The sequence below is a fragment of the Rosa chinensis genome, chromosome 1 (genome assembly GCF_002994745.2).
Source record: "Rosa chinensis cultivar Old Blush chromosome 1, RchiOBHm-V2, whole genome shotgun sequence".
Taxonomy (NCBI): Eukaryota; Viridiplantae; Streptophyta; class Magnoliopsida; order Rosales; family Rosaceae; genus Rosa; species Rosa chinensis.
In genome coordinates, this window is record NC_037088.1 from 46,466,189 (window position 1) to 46,485,165 (window position 18,977).

The window sequence follows — 18,977 nt, forward strand, 5'->3', positions numbered from 1 at the left end:
TTTGGCTCTAAAATCAAACGCGTGGAACACACCGGAAAGTCGGAAACCAAGTGACACTGACAACAGAAATTTCCTCATTTCCTCATAACCCCTAAACCCATTCGATCTGAACCTCTCTCCCAACCACACCAAACAAAACCCAGATCAGATTCACTCCCGAATCTCCTACACTTCCACAAGCAGAGCAAATAGGATGAGTAGGAAGAGAGTTTTGATAGTTGGAGGCACAGGTTACTTGGGACAGCATGTATTGCAAGGCTTTGCAGAGATTCAAGAAACCACTCCTTGTGATCTGGCATTTACCCACCACTCAATTCCTCCTCCCCAGGCTTTGCTCAATGCATTTCCTAGTGTGCTGCCTTTCTCTGTGGATTGAAGTCTGGCAATGGAATTGAAGTCATTTCTCATCTGTTTGGTCCGGTCAGTTCTCACCCCATTAAGCAATTTCTTGTATATGTTGATTGTGATTAGTGATTTTGTAATGTTGGTGCTATGATTTGGAGTAATGGGTTTTGTGGAAAGATCAATTTTGTTTACTGGGTTTGAATTTTTTTTGAATGCCATACTGCCCTGTTCTGCTGTTGGGTTTGTACCTTAACTGCTATGTACTAGCTTTATGGGTTTTGTTTTGTTGTTGTATTAGATAATTGCTATTATTTGGTCTTTTTCGGAGTTGAGACCTCGGCATTAGTATGGTTCTGTAATGTGCTTAGGGGAACTTAAAATCTCTGAACATGCTAAAACAATCAAGCAAGCAACTTTTAAGTGCTGAGAGGTGTATTCAGTTGAATTCCCTACCTGGTTTATGTACCTAACTGCAATGATCTAGCTTGAATGGGTTTGTTTTCTTTTTATATGGACGATTGCTATCCTTTTGTTCAATTTTGAGTTGACATGTGTACAAATGCCATTAGTTGTTTAGGGGAAACCTACACTATCTTAAGTGCTAAAAGAACTTCCCTTCTGGTATGCGATTTGATATTGTTGTTCAAGTAAACAACTTTAAGCACTGAGAGTTGTATTGATTTGAATTCCCAGCCTGATGTGGTAGTAAACTGTGCTGCACTTTCGGTTCCTCGTGCCTGTGAAATGGATCCTGCTGCAGCTATGTCAGTTAATGTGCCATCTTCTCTTGTTAATTGGTTATCGAGCTTAGAAGAGACTCAAGAGAGTAATTACCTTCTGATCCATTTGTCAACTGATCAAGGTAAGTGACTCTTAATTGTTTCATATACTGTAATTTGTTCATATTCCTAGTTCAGTAACTCGGTGAAGATGGATCAATAAAAGAAAACATGAGAAAGTGGTAAGAACTACAATGGCACATAGTTATTACTTAGCTTTTGCCATCAAATAAACTTTCTCAAGTACTTGAGATAGATATTTAGATTTTTAATTACATTATTTACTTTATATTGTTAAAGACCCCTGTTGCTCTACAGTTCAGGTAAATAAGAAAAAAGGAAAGGACGATACAAATTGTTGGATAAATTAACTTAAGTGTACATATTGTTGGATACAAATTGCTAAATAGCTATTTGTAGATGGGGACTGATGTGATTTTCCATCAGTTTATGAAGGGGTGAAGTCCTTTTACAAGGAAGATGGTGAAGTTGTTCCAGTAAATGTTTATGGGAAATCAAAAGTGGCAGCTGAGCAGTTCATTTCCGAGAAATGCTCAAACTTTGCAATTTTGAGAAGCAGTATCATCTTTGGGCCACAAACAATCTCACCGGTTTCAAAATCTCTTCCGATTCAGGTTTGCAAAAGAGAAAACAGACATTAAAATTGTACTATTACCACTTTGTTGGCAGATTAGTTTGGAGGCCATATGAAAGATTGAACTTGGATCTAGGCTACTTTACTTTGTTCAAATTAGTGATACCTGCAATTGATGTAGTGGGTTGATGGTGTCCTCTCCAAAGGAAATACAACGGAATTCTTTCATGATGAGTTTCGATGCCCTGTGTATGTAAAGGATGTCGTAGCAATCATACTTGCTTTGTCCAAGACATGGATATCAGGTATGAAGTTTGTAAACTCATGCCTGCAATATGTTTCTTTTTGGTTAAATGTGTTTTTCGTGGGCTATCACTACACTACTGTTATTTTCTACTTCCTATTGAGAAGTACTTTCACTTGTGTCTTCATTGTACTGATAGTCATGGAGATTTTTTGCAGAGGCTAAGCAAAGAAAATTGCTACTGAATGTTGGTGGACCAGACAGGGTATCCCGTGTACAAATGGCTGAGACGGTTGCTGATATAAGGGGACACAACCTCTCATTAATTAAATCTGTATCTGCATCATCGGTATGATACTTTGCTACATTTTCTAGTGTTCAATTATGTTTGAGATACTGGCATTCAACTTCAACACCTTTATATCAGAATTACTAATACATGACCCATCAGTTTCAAGTTGCATTCTGACTTGTTTTCACTTTGCCCTTGTCTGGACTTCCATCTCCTATATGATCAAAACATGCAACTACAATGTCCAGCCATATGCTTTCTCCTCTTTCTACCAATTAATAGGATAATGATCTGTTGTGTATGCTCACCAACAAAAGCCTGTCATTTTTTAAGCTCCTTTGTTGTGGTTTTTTTTTTTTTTGGGGGGGGGGGGTAAGTGTTCGAATAAGGGTTAGGATTACGATAGGTTTGGCTCAATATCATTGAATGTTATAAATAAAGCTTTTGTCGATTAAAGAACCTTGTTCTTTATGTTGCCTTAGTAGCCAGTTTAATACAGTATCTCTGTACCTGACAATATTTCACTGTCATGTTCATCTTCAGGTTGATCGTGGAGTTATGTCTCCTGCTGACATATCCATGGATATAACTAAGCTAGTTCAGACGCTTGGTATTTCTCCTATTTCATTTCGAGATGGTGTCAGATTGACGCTTGAACTGTGACCAGTGACCGAGTCTTGATGCCATGAAGGTCTTGTAAATTGCTTCATTATTGTAATACTGAGAGTACTCATCAATTTCACCCATACTTGATTGGGGTAAAAGTGTTGTTAAAGTGTTCTATAGAGACTATCTTTTATCCCAAGAAGCTTCAATTGTATTACTATGAATTTCATTTCTACTTGATTGAGAATGAAAATGCTCATGACCCCTCGCATTAGCCTCAAGTCTGTCTCTACGACTCCAGGCCAATTATAAGGATAAACAATTTTAAACAATAATTTGAAGCAAAATGATATTTGCTTGTTTCTAATCGAGAGGGGCGTATTACTAAAAGTTTTTAGTAATTTTTCAAAAGTAATTAACTGGATAATGTGGTGGGAACGAGAAATAGACATTCAATACTTGTATAGTTCGACATTAAAGCCTGCTTTCTAAATCTGTTTATGCTAGACGCAATTTTTCAGAGACTATAACAAGAGAGCTATGTATATTGTTAAATGGATGATTGAATATCAGTTCATACAATTTTGACATCTGCAACAGCTCTCTTAGCCCCAGATCTCAATGTCATTCCGCCAGTTCTTCTTCACCAGCTTTTTCAGAATTAGAATATCTATTAAGTCTGGAATTCACCGTAATTCAATACAACTTCAAAACACACATGGGAAAACAAGTTACAAATATGACAGTTCGAGCACATTCTTTTCACACATCATAGGCAAATATTGAGCAAGTTTGCCACAAATTTATTTATTATGTGTTACAAATTGAAAGAGTGAGTCCAACTTACAGGAAAATACACAGAAACAGAGCACAGACCTCAGTGCTTATTAGAAAACCGAGGCCAACAAGAAGTCAGGTGCATTGCTCTTCACAACCATTTCAACGTCTCCAGTATCTCTGATGTACATAAACATGTCTCCTGTGATGACCAAATCTTTGATCCAGCTGAGGGAATATCTTCAGAAGCATGTTATACATAGCTCTGTAATACCATTTCCTCCATCTCTTGCAAAACAAAAGTGACCCAATGACAATTCCAAACCCACATGTAAATCCAATTTCAGGACAGATAATATCCCAATCAATCTCATGTCCAGGATTTGAATGGTTTCCTTCCAGCTTTGGGGGCGAAAACCCTGTTCTATCATTTGTTAATGGAGGCCCCCATAATCCTTTATTCCCTTTAAAGGAAGCTGCATCAAATGTTGAAAATTGAGCACCGCTTGGTATCCTCCCGACCAATTGATTATATGAGAGATTCAAGAATGCAAGGAAAGTGAGTTTTGTAAGCGCCGGTGGGATTTGACCGCTCAGTTTGTTTTTCGAGAGGTCCAAGGACTCTAGCTGACTCAAGTTACATAGTGATGACGGAACAACACCAGTGAGAGCATTGTTGGACAAGTTGAGGGCATGCAATGATTTGAGTTCTCCAATTTTCTCAGGTATTGATCCGTTGAACCTGTTGCACGAGAAGTCAATAGAGGTGAAGATATTTAAAACAGTCACCAGCTCCATCTCTAAACCTTTGTTGGTAACCGTGATTGCTTCTTGATAATAAGCTTGCCCAACCTCAAATTGAAGGTTATTGATCTTCCTTGTGGAATTATCTTCTAGTCCTCATGGCTTGCCAAGTTGTCAAAGTTGTTCCAGCTGGTACTTCACCACTAAAATTGTTGTGAGCTAGATCTATGATCTGAAGTACAGGCCAAGTGCCATTAGTTTTCTGACATGCAATGCGCCCATAAAATTTATTGGATCGCAAGATAAGGACTCTCAAGGTGGATGTCTTCCTCAAAAAGCATGGAAATTGTTCTGTTATCAGATTGTTTCCAAGGTTTAAAATCTCTAACTGGGTGCAGTTGACAAGAGATTTTAAAAACTGGCCTTGAATCTGATTTCCGCTGATGTCTAGCGTTTCTAAACCGCAATTTTCAGAGAATTCATCAACATATGTAAGATTGTTTCTCCTTACATTGAGTACTACAAGCATGCTCAAGCACCGGGGAACCGTGCCACTCAAAGAATTATTGGACAGATCAAGAATCTTAAGACTTTGTGGATTGCATAATGATTCTGGAATGATCCCATTGAGGTTATTGCTCGAAAGCAACAAGAATTCAACGTTAAGAAACACATCTCCAATGGTACTCGGTATGATAGAGCTGTAATAATTCTTTGAGAAATCTAGATAATGGACATTGCAAGGTGGTTCAAAAATTGGGATTTGGCCATGAAACCGATTGGAATGAAGGTCAAGGTAATATAGATTAGTGAGATTGATTGAATGAAATTCTAGAGAATCTAGGGAGTTGCAAGAAAGATCTAGGTACCTAAGATTACTAAAACTCCAAATCCAGTTGGGTACCTTGCCATTTATCTGGGTATCTGAAAGGTCCAATGTTTGCAAGTTAGATTGATTTCTCAGCTGGTGTAGATCATCAAGAGGAAACGAGCCACTTAAATTATTTGAAGAAAGATTTAGAGTCTTAAGACCTCGCAAGCTAAAGATAGACATAGGCAGTGGCCCTTCGAGATTGTTGCTACTCAAATCAAGTTCAAGATCAGGACCATTCAGCAAGTAGGAAGACACATTTAAAATTTCAGGGACTGGACCAGAAAATTGATTGCTAGAAAGATCTAGATCACACAATAGGGGAAGAGAAAACAAAGATGCTGGGACATCCCCATCGAGCTTATTAGAGCTCAAACTGAGACGAGATAGCTTAGTAAGGTTTCTCCAGTGGGTGGAATCTATAGTACCTGTTAAACCATTGTAGGAAATGTCTATGTTGATAGCATTCTTGGCCATACTGAATGACGGAACCGAACCTTCCAACTTGTTGTTAGCCATTCTCAAATAAACCAATTGTGTAAGGTTTGTCATTGACTTGGGGACCGGTCCGTTGAAATTGCAATCTTGAATAGAGATGGTGGACAACATTTTGAGGTTGCCGATAGAATTTGGTAATAACCCTGAAAATTTTGTCCCGCTCAGGTCCAAGTACTGAAGAGATCCATTGTTTGGGAATTGTGGCAAGGAGCCCTTAAGTTGGCCATTAGTTGAAAGGTCAATACGTAGTAGAGAAGGTAATTGAAAGATATCTTTGGGAAATGTTCCATGCAACGAGCAACCAAAGAGATCCAAGACAGTTAAATTTGAAAAGTCGGCAAAGAATCCTGGAACTGGCGCAGAGATATAGTTCCATTTCAACCTAATTACAGATAGAGACTGAAGCTTAGCAAGGGACTCGTGAAAAGGGCCTGAAAGATCACAAGCGGACATGCTCAAGACCCTGAGGTTGGGAAGGGAAGACGATATGGCTCGGCACCACTCATTCCCCTGTTCTGATATTTGGACAGCATCAAGATATAACTCTCTAAGCTCTGTGAAGTTGTGAACCAACCTGTGTAAATTTGGACTTCCAAGTTTTAAGTACTCATAATCACTGGAAAGATCAAGAACTACCAACCTCCTTAAGCGAGAAATCTCCATGGGAATTTGCCCTGAATAAAAATTAAGAGATAAATTCAGATACCTCAAGTTCAAGAGCTTTCCGATCGCAGTTGGAATGGATGCACCAAGTTGGTTGTCCGCCAGATTGAGGCTCTGAAGGAAATGGAGCTGGAAGAGACTGCTGGAACTGTCAATTCCAGCTGAGATCTGTTCGCTGCTTATATCAAGAACCAGAACACGCCCATTACGGCTGCAAGTGACGCCGACCCACGAACAACAATCAGTACTTGCATTCCAAGAAACAAGCTTGGTGGAATGATTGAACACGAGGCTTTTCTTGAATTGGAGCAATGATAATTGCTCGTCTTTAATACACTGACTCTGAACTGCTGGGATGATGATACTGACCCAGAGTGTGATGAAGAAAAGGAAGAAATGTAGCGAAGTTTGCATTTTGGATTAACTCTTTTTAGATACTGAGGTCAATTGAATAACTCTTAATGGTTCATGGTGGCTTTTGTAAGGTGGAATTGGCAAACTCCTCCATGAGATTTGTGGTCGCTTTTAAAGTGTTCTGCACTGTGCCAAAGTCGACGGCGACTTGAGCCGACAATGACCCTGAGAGTCAATCTCGCAGTGACTCCCGCTTCGGCCAAAGGGGACAAAGAACTGGGCTGACGAAGACCCTGAAAATCAAATTCACACTGAGGTATGCTTTGAACCAAATTCACACTGACGGAGACCCTGACACTTAGGCTTAGTTTGGGATTGATTCCTGGAGTGCTTTTGGGACTGCTTCTGCTTTTGGGCCAAGAGCATGGTGTTTGGTAAAATCTTTGAAAGTGGAATTGCTTCTCCGTAAAGCCAAAGTTGGGAAGCTACAATTTGTAGCTTTTAAAAGTTGCTTTGGGAAAACACGGAGGAACCCTCTACTGTTGTTTAATGAAATTGGACTTCCTGCCAATTATGTCCTCCTCATCTCTCTTTGCCGTCATTATCATTATCATTCCACGTCTCCTCCTTCCTCTTCTTCGGTGCTTGGTTCTCCATCCTCTTCTCTCAGATCGCCTTCTTCTTAAGTCCCCAGAAGTCTAGGATGTTTGCTTCTCCGTAACTAGTTCTTCTCCGGCGAAAACCGAACAGAGAGTAGTCCTTCTGAGATTGTTGCAGAGCAACGAAGCTATGGAGAATGGCTCCAAAAGACGAAGCGAAGGAGAAATCGGAGTTCTTGACAAGGTCGGAGAAGTCACTACAAAAAAGAATTGCATTGGCTTCACTACTTTGAGTCAGCAAGCAGTTGCCGTCGCCAATAGTTGCCTATTTGCATCGGCAAAATTGGGCCGTCTCGAAAATATGGGAGGTCTGCCACTGCGTTAATGTGCCGTGGTAATAGCTGTCGCAAAACAATGATCTATGCTTCTGTAAAACTTTGTCGACGCAAAGCATTTTGTAAATTGAGCTGCATGGAGGTGCCGTCGCGTTAATACTTATTTTGAGAAGCCCACTTATTCGAGTAGAAAAACAGAGTCTTTGTTTCTCTCTCTCTTCCTCCATTTGAAGCCTTCAGCTTTGTTTCTATTCTCTCTGGATCTGACTCGTAGCCGATTAATCTCCAGGCCTCGACCAATCGTTAATTGAGGTTAGAAGTTGCTCGGATTTTGGTCAAATTGAAAACCCAAGCTTGAGCCCTTCGATCTCTCTCTTCGTCAAACCCTAAAATTTCATTCCCAGATGCCAAGTTTTCTGCCAGTCTAGTCCCTGTCGAATCTATGCCTTATCTCCAGGCCTCCACCAAGGTAGTCTTTATTCCAACTTTTCCTTGTTCTCATTGATGTTGTTTCTGAATTTGATCTATTTTGATTTGGGTTTTTTGGTGCAAAATGGACCCAGATGGCTTTGGAATCCCATACATTTGGATCATACAAAATCGACAGCAGGGAAGTGTTTTACGACACTAATCTATCGTATGCCTTGGTTAATTTGCGCTCTGTTGTTTCTGGTACCGTTCTTACTCTCTTATACTTATTAGAAATTTAGAATGTAGAAATAAGTATAAAAGTTGCAAACTTGATGACCAATTTCCCTCTTTTCTCTGCATGTCAAATCCTTTTGTTTTTGGTTTGAATTGAAATGGTGTTTTGGGTTAAGTCAAGACATTGTTTTGCTTATGAAAGTTGGAAAATTTCTTTCTTCTAGTGACTTTTTGTTGCTTGTAAAGAATGGTATATATGTGTTGAACTACTTGATTGACTGGATTTCATTTTTGAGTATGCATATCCATTATAGAAGAAAAGTGTTCCTCAATATGCTTGAATTTGGGTTTCTTTTGACACTGGAATGAAAGCAAATAATGGCCTAGTAGTTACAATACTAATTAAGCACATACTGGGTGGACCCTGTTGAACATTCTACATGTGTGTACATCTGCGTATTAGAAACATGATCGTGCAGTGTATGTGTTTGTATGCTTGCACTAGCATGCCTATCCATTCCAGAGTATTTGGATGAAGCCTCTTTTGCATGCAACTATATGAGTAGCAATTTTCTGTGGAATCATATACTTAATTTGGTAAGTTGTTCAATTTGTTTGATTTGACATCATGTACATGTGCTTGTCTGCCCAAAGCATGAAGTAAAGCGCTTTGTTGATCTCACTGTTGATGATACCAGTGATCTTTGGATAATAGCCAAAAGGTTGGCAGTCGGCTTGAGAGCTACCACAAAGCAACATCTCTAACACTGATGATTCAAGTAAGTAGCCAAGGCCTTTTGATTAATAAATTCGATTTTTTTTTTCTTCTGTTTGATCTGGTATTTAGTCAATTATTTTGCTCTGGATATCTGTTACTGAAATCACTTGTTGACTAAGAGAACACTTAGTACATTATATACAAATGCATTTGACACTTAATTAATAGGACAAGTTCAAATGCTCAATCGGATTCATTGTGCCATGAATGCAAGCTGCTTAAATAGGATAACTAACTTATCCTTTAGCATATGAAGCTTCGAATTTGGGGTACAACTAATGTTTTTTATTTTTTGTCAAATGCAAATGTATTTTCTAATCAAAATTTTGTCATGCTTATAGTAACCAAGAACTCTCTTTGAGTCTAGAGTTTCTCTTTTTCTATTATTACAAGGGAGGCAAGGAGTTTAGAAACTGTCCACGGACTTTCTGGTCTTACTTTGGTTTGTATTGCAGTCTCCTATTGGTTTTCTTTCTTCTCTTTTAGTCGTTTATGCTTAGCAGGTAACACAACTGTTTGATTAGCAAAATTTCTTTTATTGTGCACCTTCTGGAATATGCTATTCACAGATGTGTGGTGTTCTCCTGACCTAGATTTCATCATAACTGTGTCATCTTATGAAGCAGTTTTGAAGTCTTGGTAGTCTATATTGTCCCTATATGGTCTTCTTCTTCTTCTTTTTTTTTATTTTTATTTTTTAATTTTTCTATAATTTAAATATTGTTGAAGGATATCGACATAATGTGTGCCTCTACAAACTAGGGTTAGAGTTGTAATAGGAAAGTACCCTAGGTATACTAATTGTATTCCGATTCTGTTACCTTTTGTGTACTCTGTAAACTCCCTATATAAAGGGCTCCTATTATCAATAATAAACACAATTCTATTCTCCTACAACACATTATCAGCACGAGTTCTAACCCTAGCTTCAAGAAAAAAAACTTTTCTCTCTGCCGCCAACCCAAAACTTTTCTCTCTGCCGCCAACCCAAAAACAAAAAAAGGAGAGACCGACTAACAGCAGCGCCCCCGTGCCCACGTCGACGCCTTCCAGCCATCCCAGCAGCCCCAGCAACTTGCCGCGCACCACTGCTGCCCCGCAACACTGGCTGCCAGCAGCCCCGCGCCTTGCCAAACCCAGCAGCCCGACCTGCAGCCATCCCAGCAGCCGCGCAGACCTGCAGCCATCCCAGCAGCCGTGCCGACCTGCAGCCGAGCAGCCCAAAAGCCCTGCTGCCGAAGCTGCCTGCCTACGCCCCTGCAAAGCCCGCCCACCTGCTTGTCTTGCGATAGAAAGAAAGAAAAACCAGAAAAACCCAGAAGAAGAGAGAAGAAAACGTGGAAGAAGAAGAAAGAGAATAAGAAAAGCAAAAGTGGGCCCAGAAGAAAGAAGAGAAAGAAAAGAAAAAAAAATAAAAGAAAAGAAAGAAGAAAGAGAAGAAATCGCGGAAGAAGAAGAAAGAGAATAAGAAAAGGAAAAGTGGGCCCAGAAGAAAGAAAAGAAAGAAAAGAAAAAAAAAGAGAAGAAAGAAGAAGACCCGGCCGGCCAGAAAAAGAAGAAAAAGAAAAAAAAAAGAAAGAAGAAAACAAGGGAAAGAGGAAAGCCCAAAGAACAACAGCCCAGAAAAAAAAAAAAAAACACGCCTGCTCCAACACGCGAGTGTCCTCAAGCCAAGAACAATCACGTAAGTTTTTATAATTAAGGTGGCTGCTTTCTTGTATTTAAATTCCTTTTATTTTATGCAAATATTGGAATATATGTTGCCAAATGAGTTTGATATTTAACAAAGCGGAATTGTGGGGATTCACGCTTAACGAACTAAGAGTGTTCGTATGAACTAAGAGTGTTCATAATTAAACGAACTAAGAGTGTTCGTGTGAACTAAGAGCGTTCACAATGCTTGGACTAAGAGAGTCCGTAAGCGTCAAATTGTGACCATGTTAAAACATCATTGTTGGTCTAATCCAAAAGAGATTCTTGGAAATTGATTTCTTGGTAGCATAGCTCGGAAATCTTATTATTTTAGTTTTCGTGGAAGTTTAGCTCCGAAACTAATATATCTTCTCTTCTTATTTTCAGGATGTCGAATGAACCTAGACTCGATTTTCCCATGCTTGACTCAACAGGCTCGGATTACCACAGTTGGGTAACCGATGTTGAGAATCATCTCACTTCCAAGGGAATATTACCCATAATCCAGGCACCTAACCCAGATATTGAGTTCAACCGAACATCTACAAAGCATGCTCAAGCAATTATCTTGATGCGACGCCATATGGACAAGGCACTCAGATTGGAGTATATGTCGATCAAGGATGCAAGAGAGCTATGGGTAGCGTTAGAAGAGCGCTTTGGCAATGTCCAAGATTCCCTCCTCCCTGACTTGAAGGTTCAATGGAACAATCTGCGCTTTGCTGACTTCAAGTCTATTGCTGAATATAATTCAGAGGCTCTTCGCTTACAATCCATGTTGAGATTCTGTGGACAACCTGTCACAGAGCAAGAGCTAATTGAGAAAACTCTCTCCACCTTCCCCGTTTCAGCCATTGTGGTATCAAAGCAATACCGTACTGAAGTCAATGCTGGACAGATCACGAGGTTCCATCAGCTTATTAATATTATATCTGTAGCTGAGAAACATGATAACATACTCGTGAGGAATTATAATTCAAGGCCCATTGGAACTAAGAGCGTTCATGAGGCGAATTATAATGCACCCAGAGGAGGGCGCAAGGAGCGGAACCCTAATAAGGGATATGAGGGACGTATGAGTCCATATAACCGCCCTAACAAGGAAGGAAACCGCAAGTTTGGTGCGGATACACGTGGTGGTAATGCCACACATGGGAGAGGTGGTCGTGGTATCCCTGGTCGTGGTGGTGACACCAACCTTCCTAGGGAACGCCCACAACGTGCACCTCAATTAAAGGGAGGCAACCGCAATGATGAGTGTCATCGATGTGGATCAATTGAGCATTGGTTCAAGCAATGCAAGGCAAGTGAGGAACTAGCTGAAAGATACAGGGCATATAGGGACCTGAGAGAGCAAGAAGTGTACCTTGCAGAAGAAGAAGAAGATGGTGGAGATGTCAATCTCACCATAGAGGACTTCAAAGCTGAAGATGAAGTGCACATGGATGCAACAGACTTTGATTAGATTAGTCCTTTTTATTTTTCCAAGAACATTTGTAATGGCAATTTGCCTTAGTCAATAAATGACAATTGTATTAACTCTTTCTTATGTGGCAGACCCAATAAAATGTGATGTCTAGGAAAGTCATTGAGATTCTTGGTACTTAAGAGAGCCTCGCTCCACCAACATCTCTCTCTACTTTCCTGGTCATATTTGATTGGAGTTACTAAACGGATAGAGTGACTACAATGTGTCTTACTTTGATTTTATTTTGGATTAGACTTTGGAAACTTTGATGTAATCATTGGCTATTAATAAAATGTCAATTCTTTTACTTAATGTCTTGGACATACCTTAATTCGAACTTTATTATATAAGAGCCAATGGTTTTCATGTGGAAACACATTATGAGAATGGACAGAGTTCCTTTGCATCACCTCTAATGACTACGGACATAAACGAGTATTAGAGAAACTTATGTGTCGCTCTAGTGGGTTGTATGCAACCACTATTTGAGTTATTGAATCCAACTATGTCATGAGAGACGACTTATGGGATTTTGACACATATAGGCTTTGACATGATGATCCGTGTATTAAAGACTTACACGGACATCCATTTTCAGAATGAAGAAAAGTAAGAACCAAGAATTGGTTTGAGGAGCTGCACATGTGCCTCATGGCGCCATGATTGTGCAAAGACAGGCCATACATGGCCAGTGCCGCCTACCCCCTGTGGCAAATACATGGCATTGACGCCATAAACTCCTCTCTCTACTTTTCAAGTCTATTGTGACACTATGGCTTCACCAAAACCTTTATTGGTTGATTATAAAGCCCATGTTTCGTTCTGTAAAGCCTGTTATTTAGGATTGAGACCATCCTATGCAAAGGAGATTGAGGAAATAATTCCATTCTCACAAAGAATCTAAGGGAATTCTATGGATTTGATCAACCAACTTACGGACCATATAGATGTTTTATGGTTGATACGCAAACACGCTGGTCACGTGTTGTGCCATTATCCACTCGTAATGCTGCTTATACTACACTCCTAGCACATAACATATGGCTACGGGCTCACTGCCCAGATCATCCCATTCAGTCAATTTGACTTGATAATGCTAGAGAGTTTACATCGACAGTTTTCGATGACTATTGCATATCATTGGGTATTGATATCAAGTATCATATTCCCATGTACACACCCAATTGGTCTCGCGGAAAAGCCACCATTAAACGACTACAATGGTAGCCCGGACATTGGTAATGCGCACCAATATTTCCGCTTGGGTTATGCAATAACGCATGCAGCTATGCTAATTCGTCTACGACTCATAGCAGCCACTCAACTTTTATTTGCGTTACAGCTAGTGACTGGGTTCGAGTTTAATATCTCGTATTTAAGCATATTTGAGTGTGCGGTTCATGTGCCAATTGCGTCGCCATAGCGCATCAACATGAGTCATTGCAACGAATGCATATATATATTTGTTGGACATGCGTCTCCAACTATAAGTCCGCTATGTAGAACCCTTGACAGGCGATCTCTATTTCGCTGGATTTGCGAATTGTCACTTTGATGAGACAGTCTTCCCGTCGTTAGGGGGAGATTAGAACGTCAATGTTCAACAGGAACGACAGGAATTGTCGTGGTCTGTCCCCACTATGTCTCATCTTGATCCCCTAAAAGTGACGAGATCACATATACCTGCTGCAAACATGCCTGCAAGGATTGATGTACCCACAAGAGGACATGGTGCCACCCAGAGAAGATGGGTATTGCACCACTACCATGGATGGTAGAATGGTGACGCCACAAAGGTGGCATTATGGCGTCACAGGCCATGGGTTCCGCTAGAGAGAGTAGGAGACCCATAGGTTCGATGGATTCTCGCCCTAAGAAGAGAGCGAGTTTGGCACAACTTGATCCATTGATCATTGATACTCATAATCCGTCTCATGAGAATATTTTGGATTGTGGTTATGTCCAAGAGACATCGTTGGGGGACGCCTCAATGTTAGAACCAATTCCTAAGAATATAGAGATCTCTACGAACTACACTAGTATACATGAGGACGTGGAATTATTGAGACCAATGACATCGAACCTTACTCCGTTGAAGAATGCCAACGTAGAGAAAATTGGTCTAAATGGAAAGATGCGATCCAGGTTGAATTGGATTCACTAACGAAGAGGAAGGATTTCGGGCCTGAGATGCCAACACCTCCTAACATAAAACCTATTGACGTTAACAGGTCTTCGTTAGATAGCGTGATGAGAAAAGGAGATGGTAATCTCGCCTTATTGCGCAAGGTTTCTCACAACGCCCTGGAATCGACTACGAGAAGACATATTCTCTCGTAATGGATGTCATTGCACTCCACTACCTTATCAGTTTGGTAGTTTCCAAATAACTGAACATGCAGCTTACGAATGTGGTCACTATGTATCTCTATGGGGATCTAGATACATAATATAATGAAGGTTCTTGTGGACTTTATTTACCCAAGTCAAGTGGCTCTAGACCACGGAGCGCATTTACAACGAGGTTGAAATGCTCACTAAAATGACTACTTGATTGGGAAGAGATATGATGAACTATGCCCACAAGTTTCCATGACAAGTTCCGGATTTGCAATTGTCGCGGTTTATGTTGATAAACATAATTGGAACCCTTGAGAGTTAAGGGAAACCGCTGAACACTTGAAATCCGAGTTTGAGAGGAAGGACCTTGGGAGAACACGGTTTTGTCTAAATTCAGAACTTGTATACCGTGTTAAGAGACATTTTGATAAAGTCAAAGATGCACCATGGTCGTCCGTAGTCTTGGCCCTAAAAGGGATCCGTTTCGTCCCAGGGATGATGACGAAGACGTGTTAATAGCGAAAGTGCTTACTTATGTACAATAGGCGCATTATTGTACTTATAGCACAACACAAGACCGGACATCTCAATTATTATGAACTTGTTGGCTAGATATAGCCCCGCGCCAACGCAACACCATTAGATTGGTATAAAGACAATCTTTCGATATTTGAGAGGTACGATTGATATGGGCTTGTTCTATCTCTACAGAGAAAAGAGATGACGGAAGTGTGGGATCGGACCCCACGAGGCAAAATGCCACCTTCCGTGCTCCTCCTCCCCTCCATCAAAATGACAACAAGCATTTCTAAATATTGAAATGAACCAAATCCGATCAGAGGATAATGTAGCGGACTTATTTACTAAGTCGTTAGCAAAATCTACCTTCGAGAAACATGTGAAGAGCATCGGATTGAGAAAGTTATCCGAACTCCCATGATTGTAGCAATCAGGGGGAGATATTGACATCAGGGGGAGGCATGATGTCTACATGTTCGATCTCAAAGAGTGAAGGACGTGTTGTGCTCTTTTTGTCCTTCGACCAGGGTTATTTTTGTCCCACAGGGTTTTTGTTACCTGGCAAGGTTTTTAACGAGGCAACAATCAAAGCGTCATCACCAAGTTTGAGCGGCACAAGGGGGAGTGTTGAAGGATATCGACATAATGTGTGCCTCTACAAACTAGGGTTAGAGTTGTAATAGGAAAGTACCCTAGGTATACTAATTGTATTCCGATTCTGTTACCTTTTGTGTACTCTGTAAACTCCTTATATAAAGGGCTCCTATTATCAATAATAAACACAATTCTATTCTCCTACAACAAATATCCTGTATTGTTAACTTTCTATGTACCTGGGCTAACAGAACCTTATTTCCTTGCCTATATTATTATATTGCAGGTGTATGGATGGGGCCGAGGGGAACATGGTAGACTTGGTTTCGGCGATAATGATAAGAGCAGTAAAATGGTCCCGCAAAAGGTTCATCTTTTAGCTGGGGAGGATATTGTTCAGGTACCAATTATATTGTTTTCCTTGCAAATCCTCTGATAGCTTTGCTTAGTTGGAACTTAGAATACATGGAAACCTATTTGAGTATATAAAGTCAGTGCAGTGACTGACACGTCAGGGGAGGTGGGTTCTGGACTAGTTCTAAGTTCTAACAATGCTTTTGTGGTCGATGGTGATAGACAGCAAATGATGTTAGGATTTCAGATATATTTTCTAACAAAGTTCTTATTCTGTTTTTTCGTAAGACCAAAAAGGGGTTTCATGTATTCTGATTTGGGAATTCCAAATCGACTAATTAAAGATGTTAGCTGTTTCTCCATATCAGTTTTGGTAGAATGGGTGAAAAAGAGGAAAGAGATCATCTTAGTGTGCTAGCCTAAGACATTATTTCATGATTTGAATCTCATTTTTGGCACTATGCCTTATAGTCTGAGTCAGAACATCTGTCAACGTTTCCTACCATTTGAAATAGACAATGATGCACTTGGCTTCTTCATCATTTGAAATCATTCTTCCTTCCAATAGTACGTGTTTCCATTTAACAAAAGAGGAACCAGTTCTGTTCTCTTACTAGTTCAGCATTAAACTGATTTATAGATTACTTGTGTAGGATGCTTTTATGTGACGAAAGTTTTTAATGCTCTTTAAACACAGATGTGCTTTTAAGTGAAATAATCCCAAGGATTCTTAGACATGTCTGGTGTTTGTCATCGCCAACAATGGACTCACTAGGTTCAGATGTTCTGGAATCAGACCCGGGTTCCATATTTTGGTTTAATCTTATTCAAGCAATCAAAGATTCATATGCTGTGGAAAGAATGTCTGAGCAACTTTTACATCAGCTTGCAACTGAACAAGTGGGTGATATTGAAGCTTACTGGGTTCTTTGGCTATTATTTCTTCCGGGTTTTTCAAATGCCAAATATCAGCGAGGTTAGTGAATTGCTCTCTCTCTCTCTCTCTCTCTCTCTCTCTCTCTCTCTCTCTCACACACACACACACACACAAACAAACAGACACAAACAACTTTGCAAATGATAGGTTCTGCAAAGTTGTGTATGTGTGTGAGAGATTCTTATGGAAGAACACATTGTTTTTATTATTGTTTGATTTCACTTGATCAGTTTTTTGCTCTTCCAATTTTTTGATACTCAGCTTCCACTTTATCAGATCCATGTTTACTGACAAGTTTTTAGTCTAGAAAGTATTTCCTGTTTGTTGCATTCGATGGATCCTTCAATTTTCCGTTCTTGAATGCGCACCAGATTCAAATTCACTTGCTAAAGGTCATAATAGCCGCAATTTCTTAGACACTTTACAGCATCTGGTAGCGGTATGGTCTGAAAGGGAGTTCCCCAGTCGAGCAGCAAATATGTATCCTTCTTCATTCCTTCTCCTAGCATCTCAAAGTAGTCTGCAATGCAATGATTCTTAATACCTGATCTTCACAACAGAAAATGTTGTAGGACAAGCTGGTATTTTGCAGAGCTAAAATAACCAGATTTGTGCCTGAAGATGCATGGTTCTATGTAGCCGTCCTTCAAAGGAAATGAAGAAAAAGCCAGAGTCAACTACTAATCTGCCCAGATCATAAAATGCAGCAGCCACTTTACATGTAAAACGCAATCCAAAATTTAGATTAGCGTCTTCAATTTTAAAACTATCATGAAAGATGGAATATGATAGCCTAAGCAAACTGTGTAACATTGTTCCTTTACAGTTTGTTTCAACATCTATATCAATAAATAAGCAAAATGTATTTCCAGTCTGTTTGCTTTTTTTAGTTATGTTTTACGATACCATGAGGGAATCCTGTAACTACATAGACCATGAATTTTGATACCTCAGAGTACAATTCATTGAGCTCTTTTAGGTCTCAATGGTTTAGTTGCAATGCTGCATAGAAAATTGGAGGTACATTCTAATTCATGGTTTTGTAATAACCATCTTACATTGAAAGTATATAGGAATTGAAGTTGATGGTTCCATATGGTTTTGTAATAACCATCGGTCGGGATTCTTTTTCTCATCGATTTTTGCCCGATGTCTGAGGGCATAATTCTAGTAGCATCTACTAGTTCCATTTAGTTGCAAATTTCAAGTGACTTTAATTTATTTTGTGTAATGGTTCTCGTTGAACTATGGTCGAGAAATTAATCCAAATATTCTATATTTATTTTGTGTAATAGTAAAACATAATATACATATTGAAGGGTTTAATTTATTCGGTCCAACCAAGAGTAGAAGAATAATACATGAGAAATTTTTTCATTTGGTATGGTTACATAATCAAAAAACAAAATTATGTATTTTAGTAGCATATCTTACTATGTATGCCCATTTTGGTAATTATACACTGCCAAAGCACTTTTGCCTTGCAACTTACCAAACACTTAAAAATTGCTTTTCATTCTCACAACACTTTTCAAAACAGTTTACCAAACACCTCAGCTGCTTCTTCTCACAGCAAGTTCGGAAGTGCTTCCTCTCACAGCAAGTTCGAAAGTGTTTCCTCTCACAGCACAGCAATCCCAAACTAAGCCTTAGCTTCTCTGGGTGCCAACTTAAATGCAATATCTAATTGTAGTTGAAAAATTCTAAATCACACAATTAAAAGATAAAATTCCATTATGAGATGAAACCTACTGAAGAATCTATAAGAAAAATAGTTTTTAATCATTTGATCTTATGCAAAGAAACGTATAAAGGTATAGCCAATCGTACTCAACTGTGGGAAAGCTTGAGCATTAAATTGTGTGACATCTTGAAATTGGTTCAGATGTCGTTTTCGGAAAACTGCTATATGTGTTACGTTAATTGCTTGGGCTCTGTATTTGAAGTG

The 18,977-nt window shown here is 39.5% G+C and overlaps 2 protein-coding genes and 1 pseudogene across 2 annotated transcripts; 1 reads left to right on the forward strand and 2 right to left on the reverse strand.

Annotated features, from left to right (window-relative positions):
• Positions 1–15: 15 nt before the first annotated feature.
• Positions 16–3,135, forward strand: LOC112182815 (annotated as a pseudogene).
• A 665-nt stretch (positions 3,136–3,800) lies between these two features.
• LOC112167913 (receptor-like protein 33) lies at positions 3,801–4,436 on the reverse strand. The gene has a single exon (XM_024305014.1). It carries the CDS (start codon positions 4,434–4,436, stop codon positions 3,801–3,803), a length of 636 nt encoding a protein of 211 aa, XP_024160782.1.
• An 88-nt stretch (positions 4,437–4,524) lies between these two features.
• On the reverse strand, positions 4,525–6,828 carry LOC112167919 (receptor-like protein 7). Its single transcript, XM_024305026.1, has one exon. It carries the CDS (start codon positions 6,826–6,828, stop codon positions 4,525–4,527), a length of 2,304 nt encoding a protein of 767 aa, XP_024160794.1.
• Between the last annotated feature and the right edge of the window lie 12,149 nt (positions 6,829–18,977).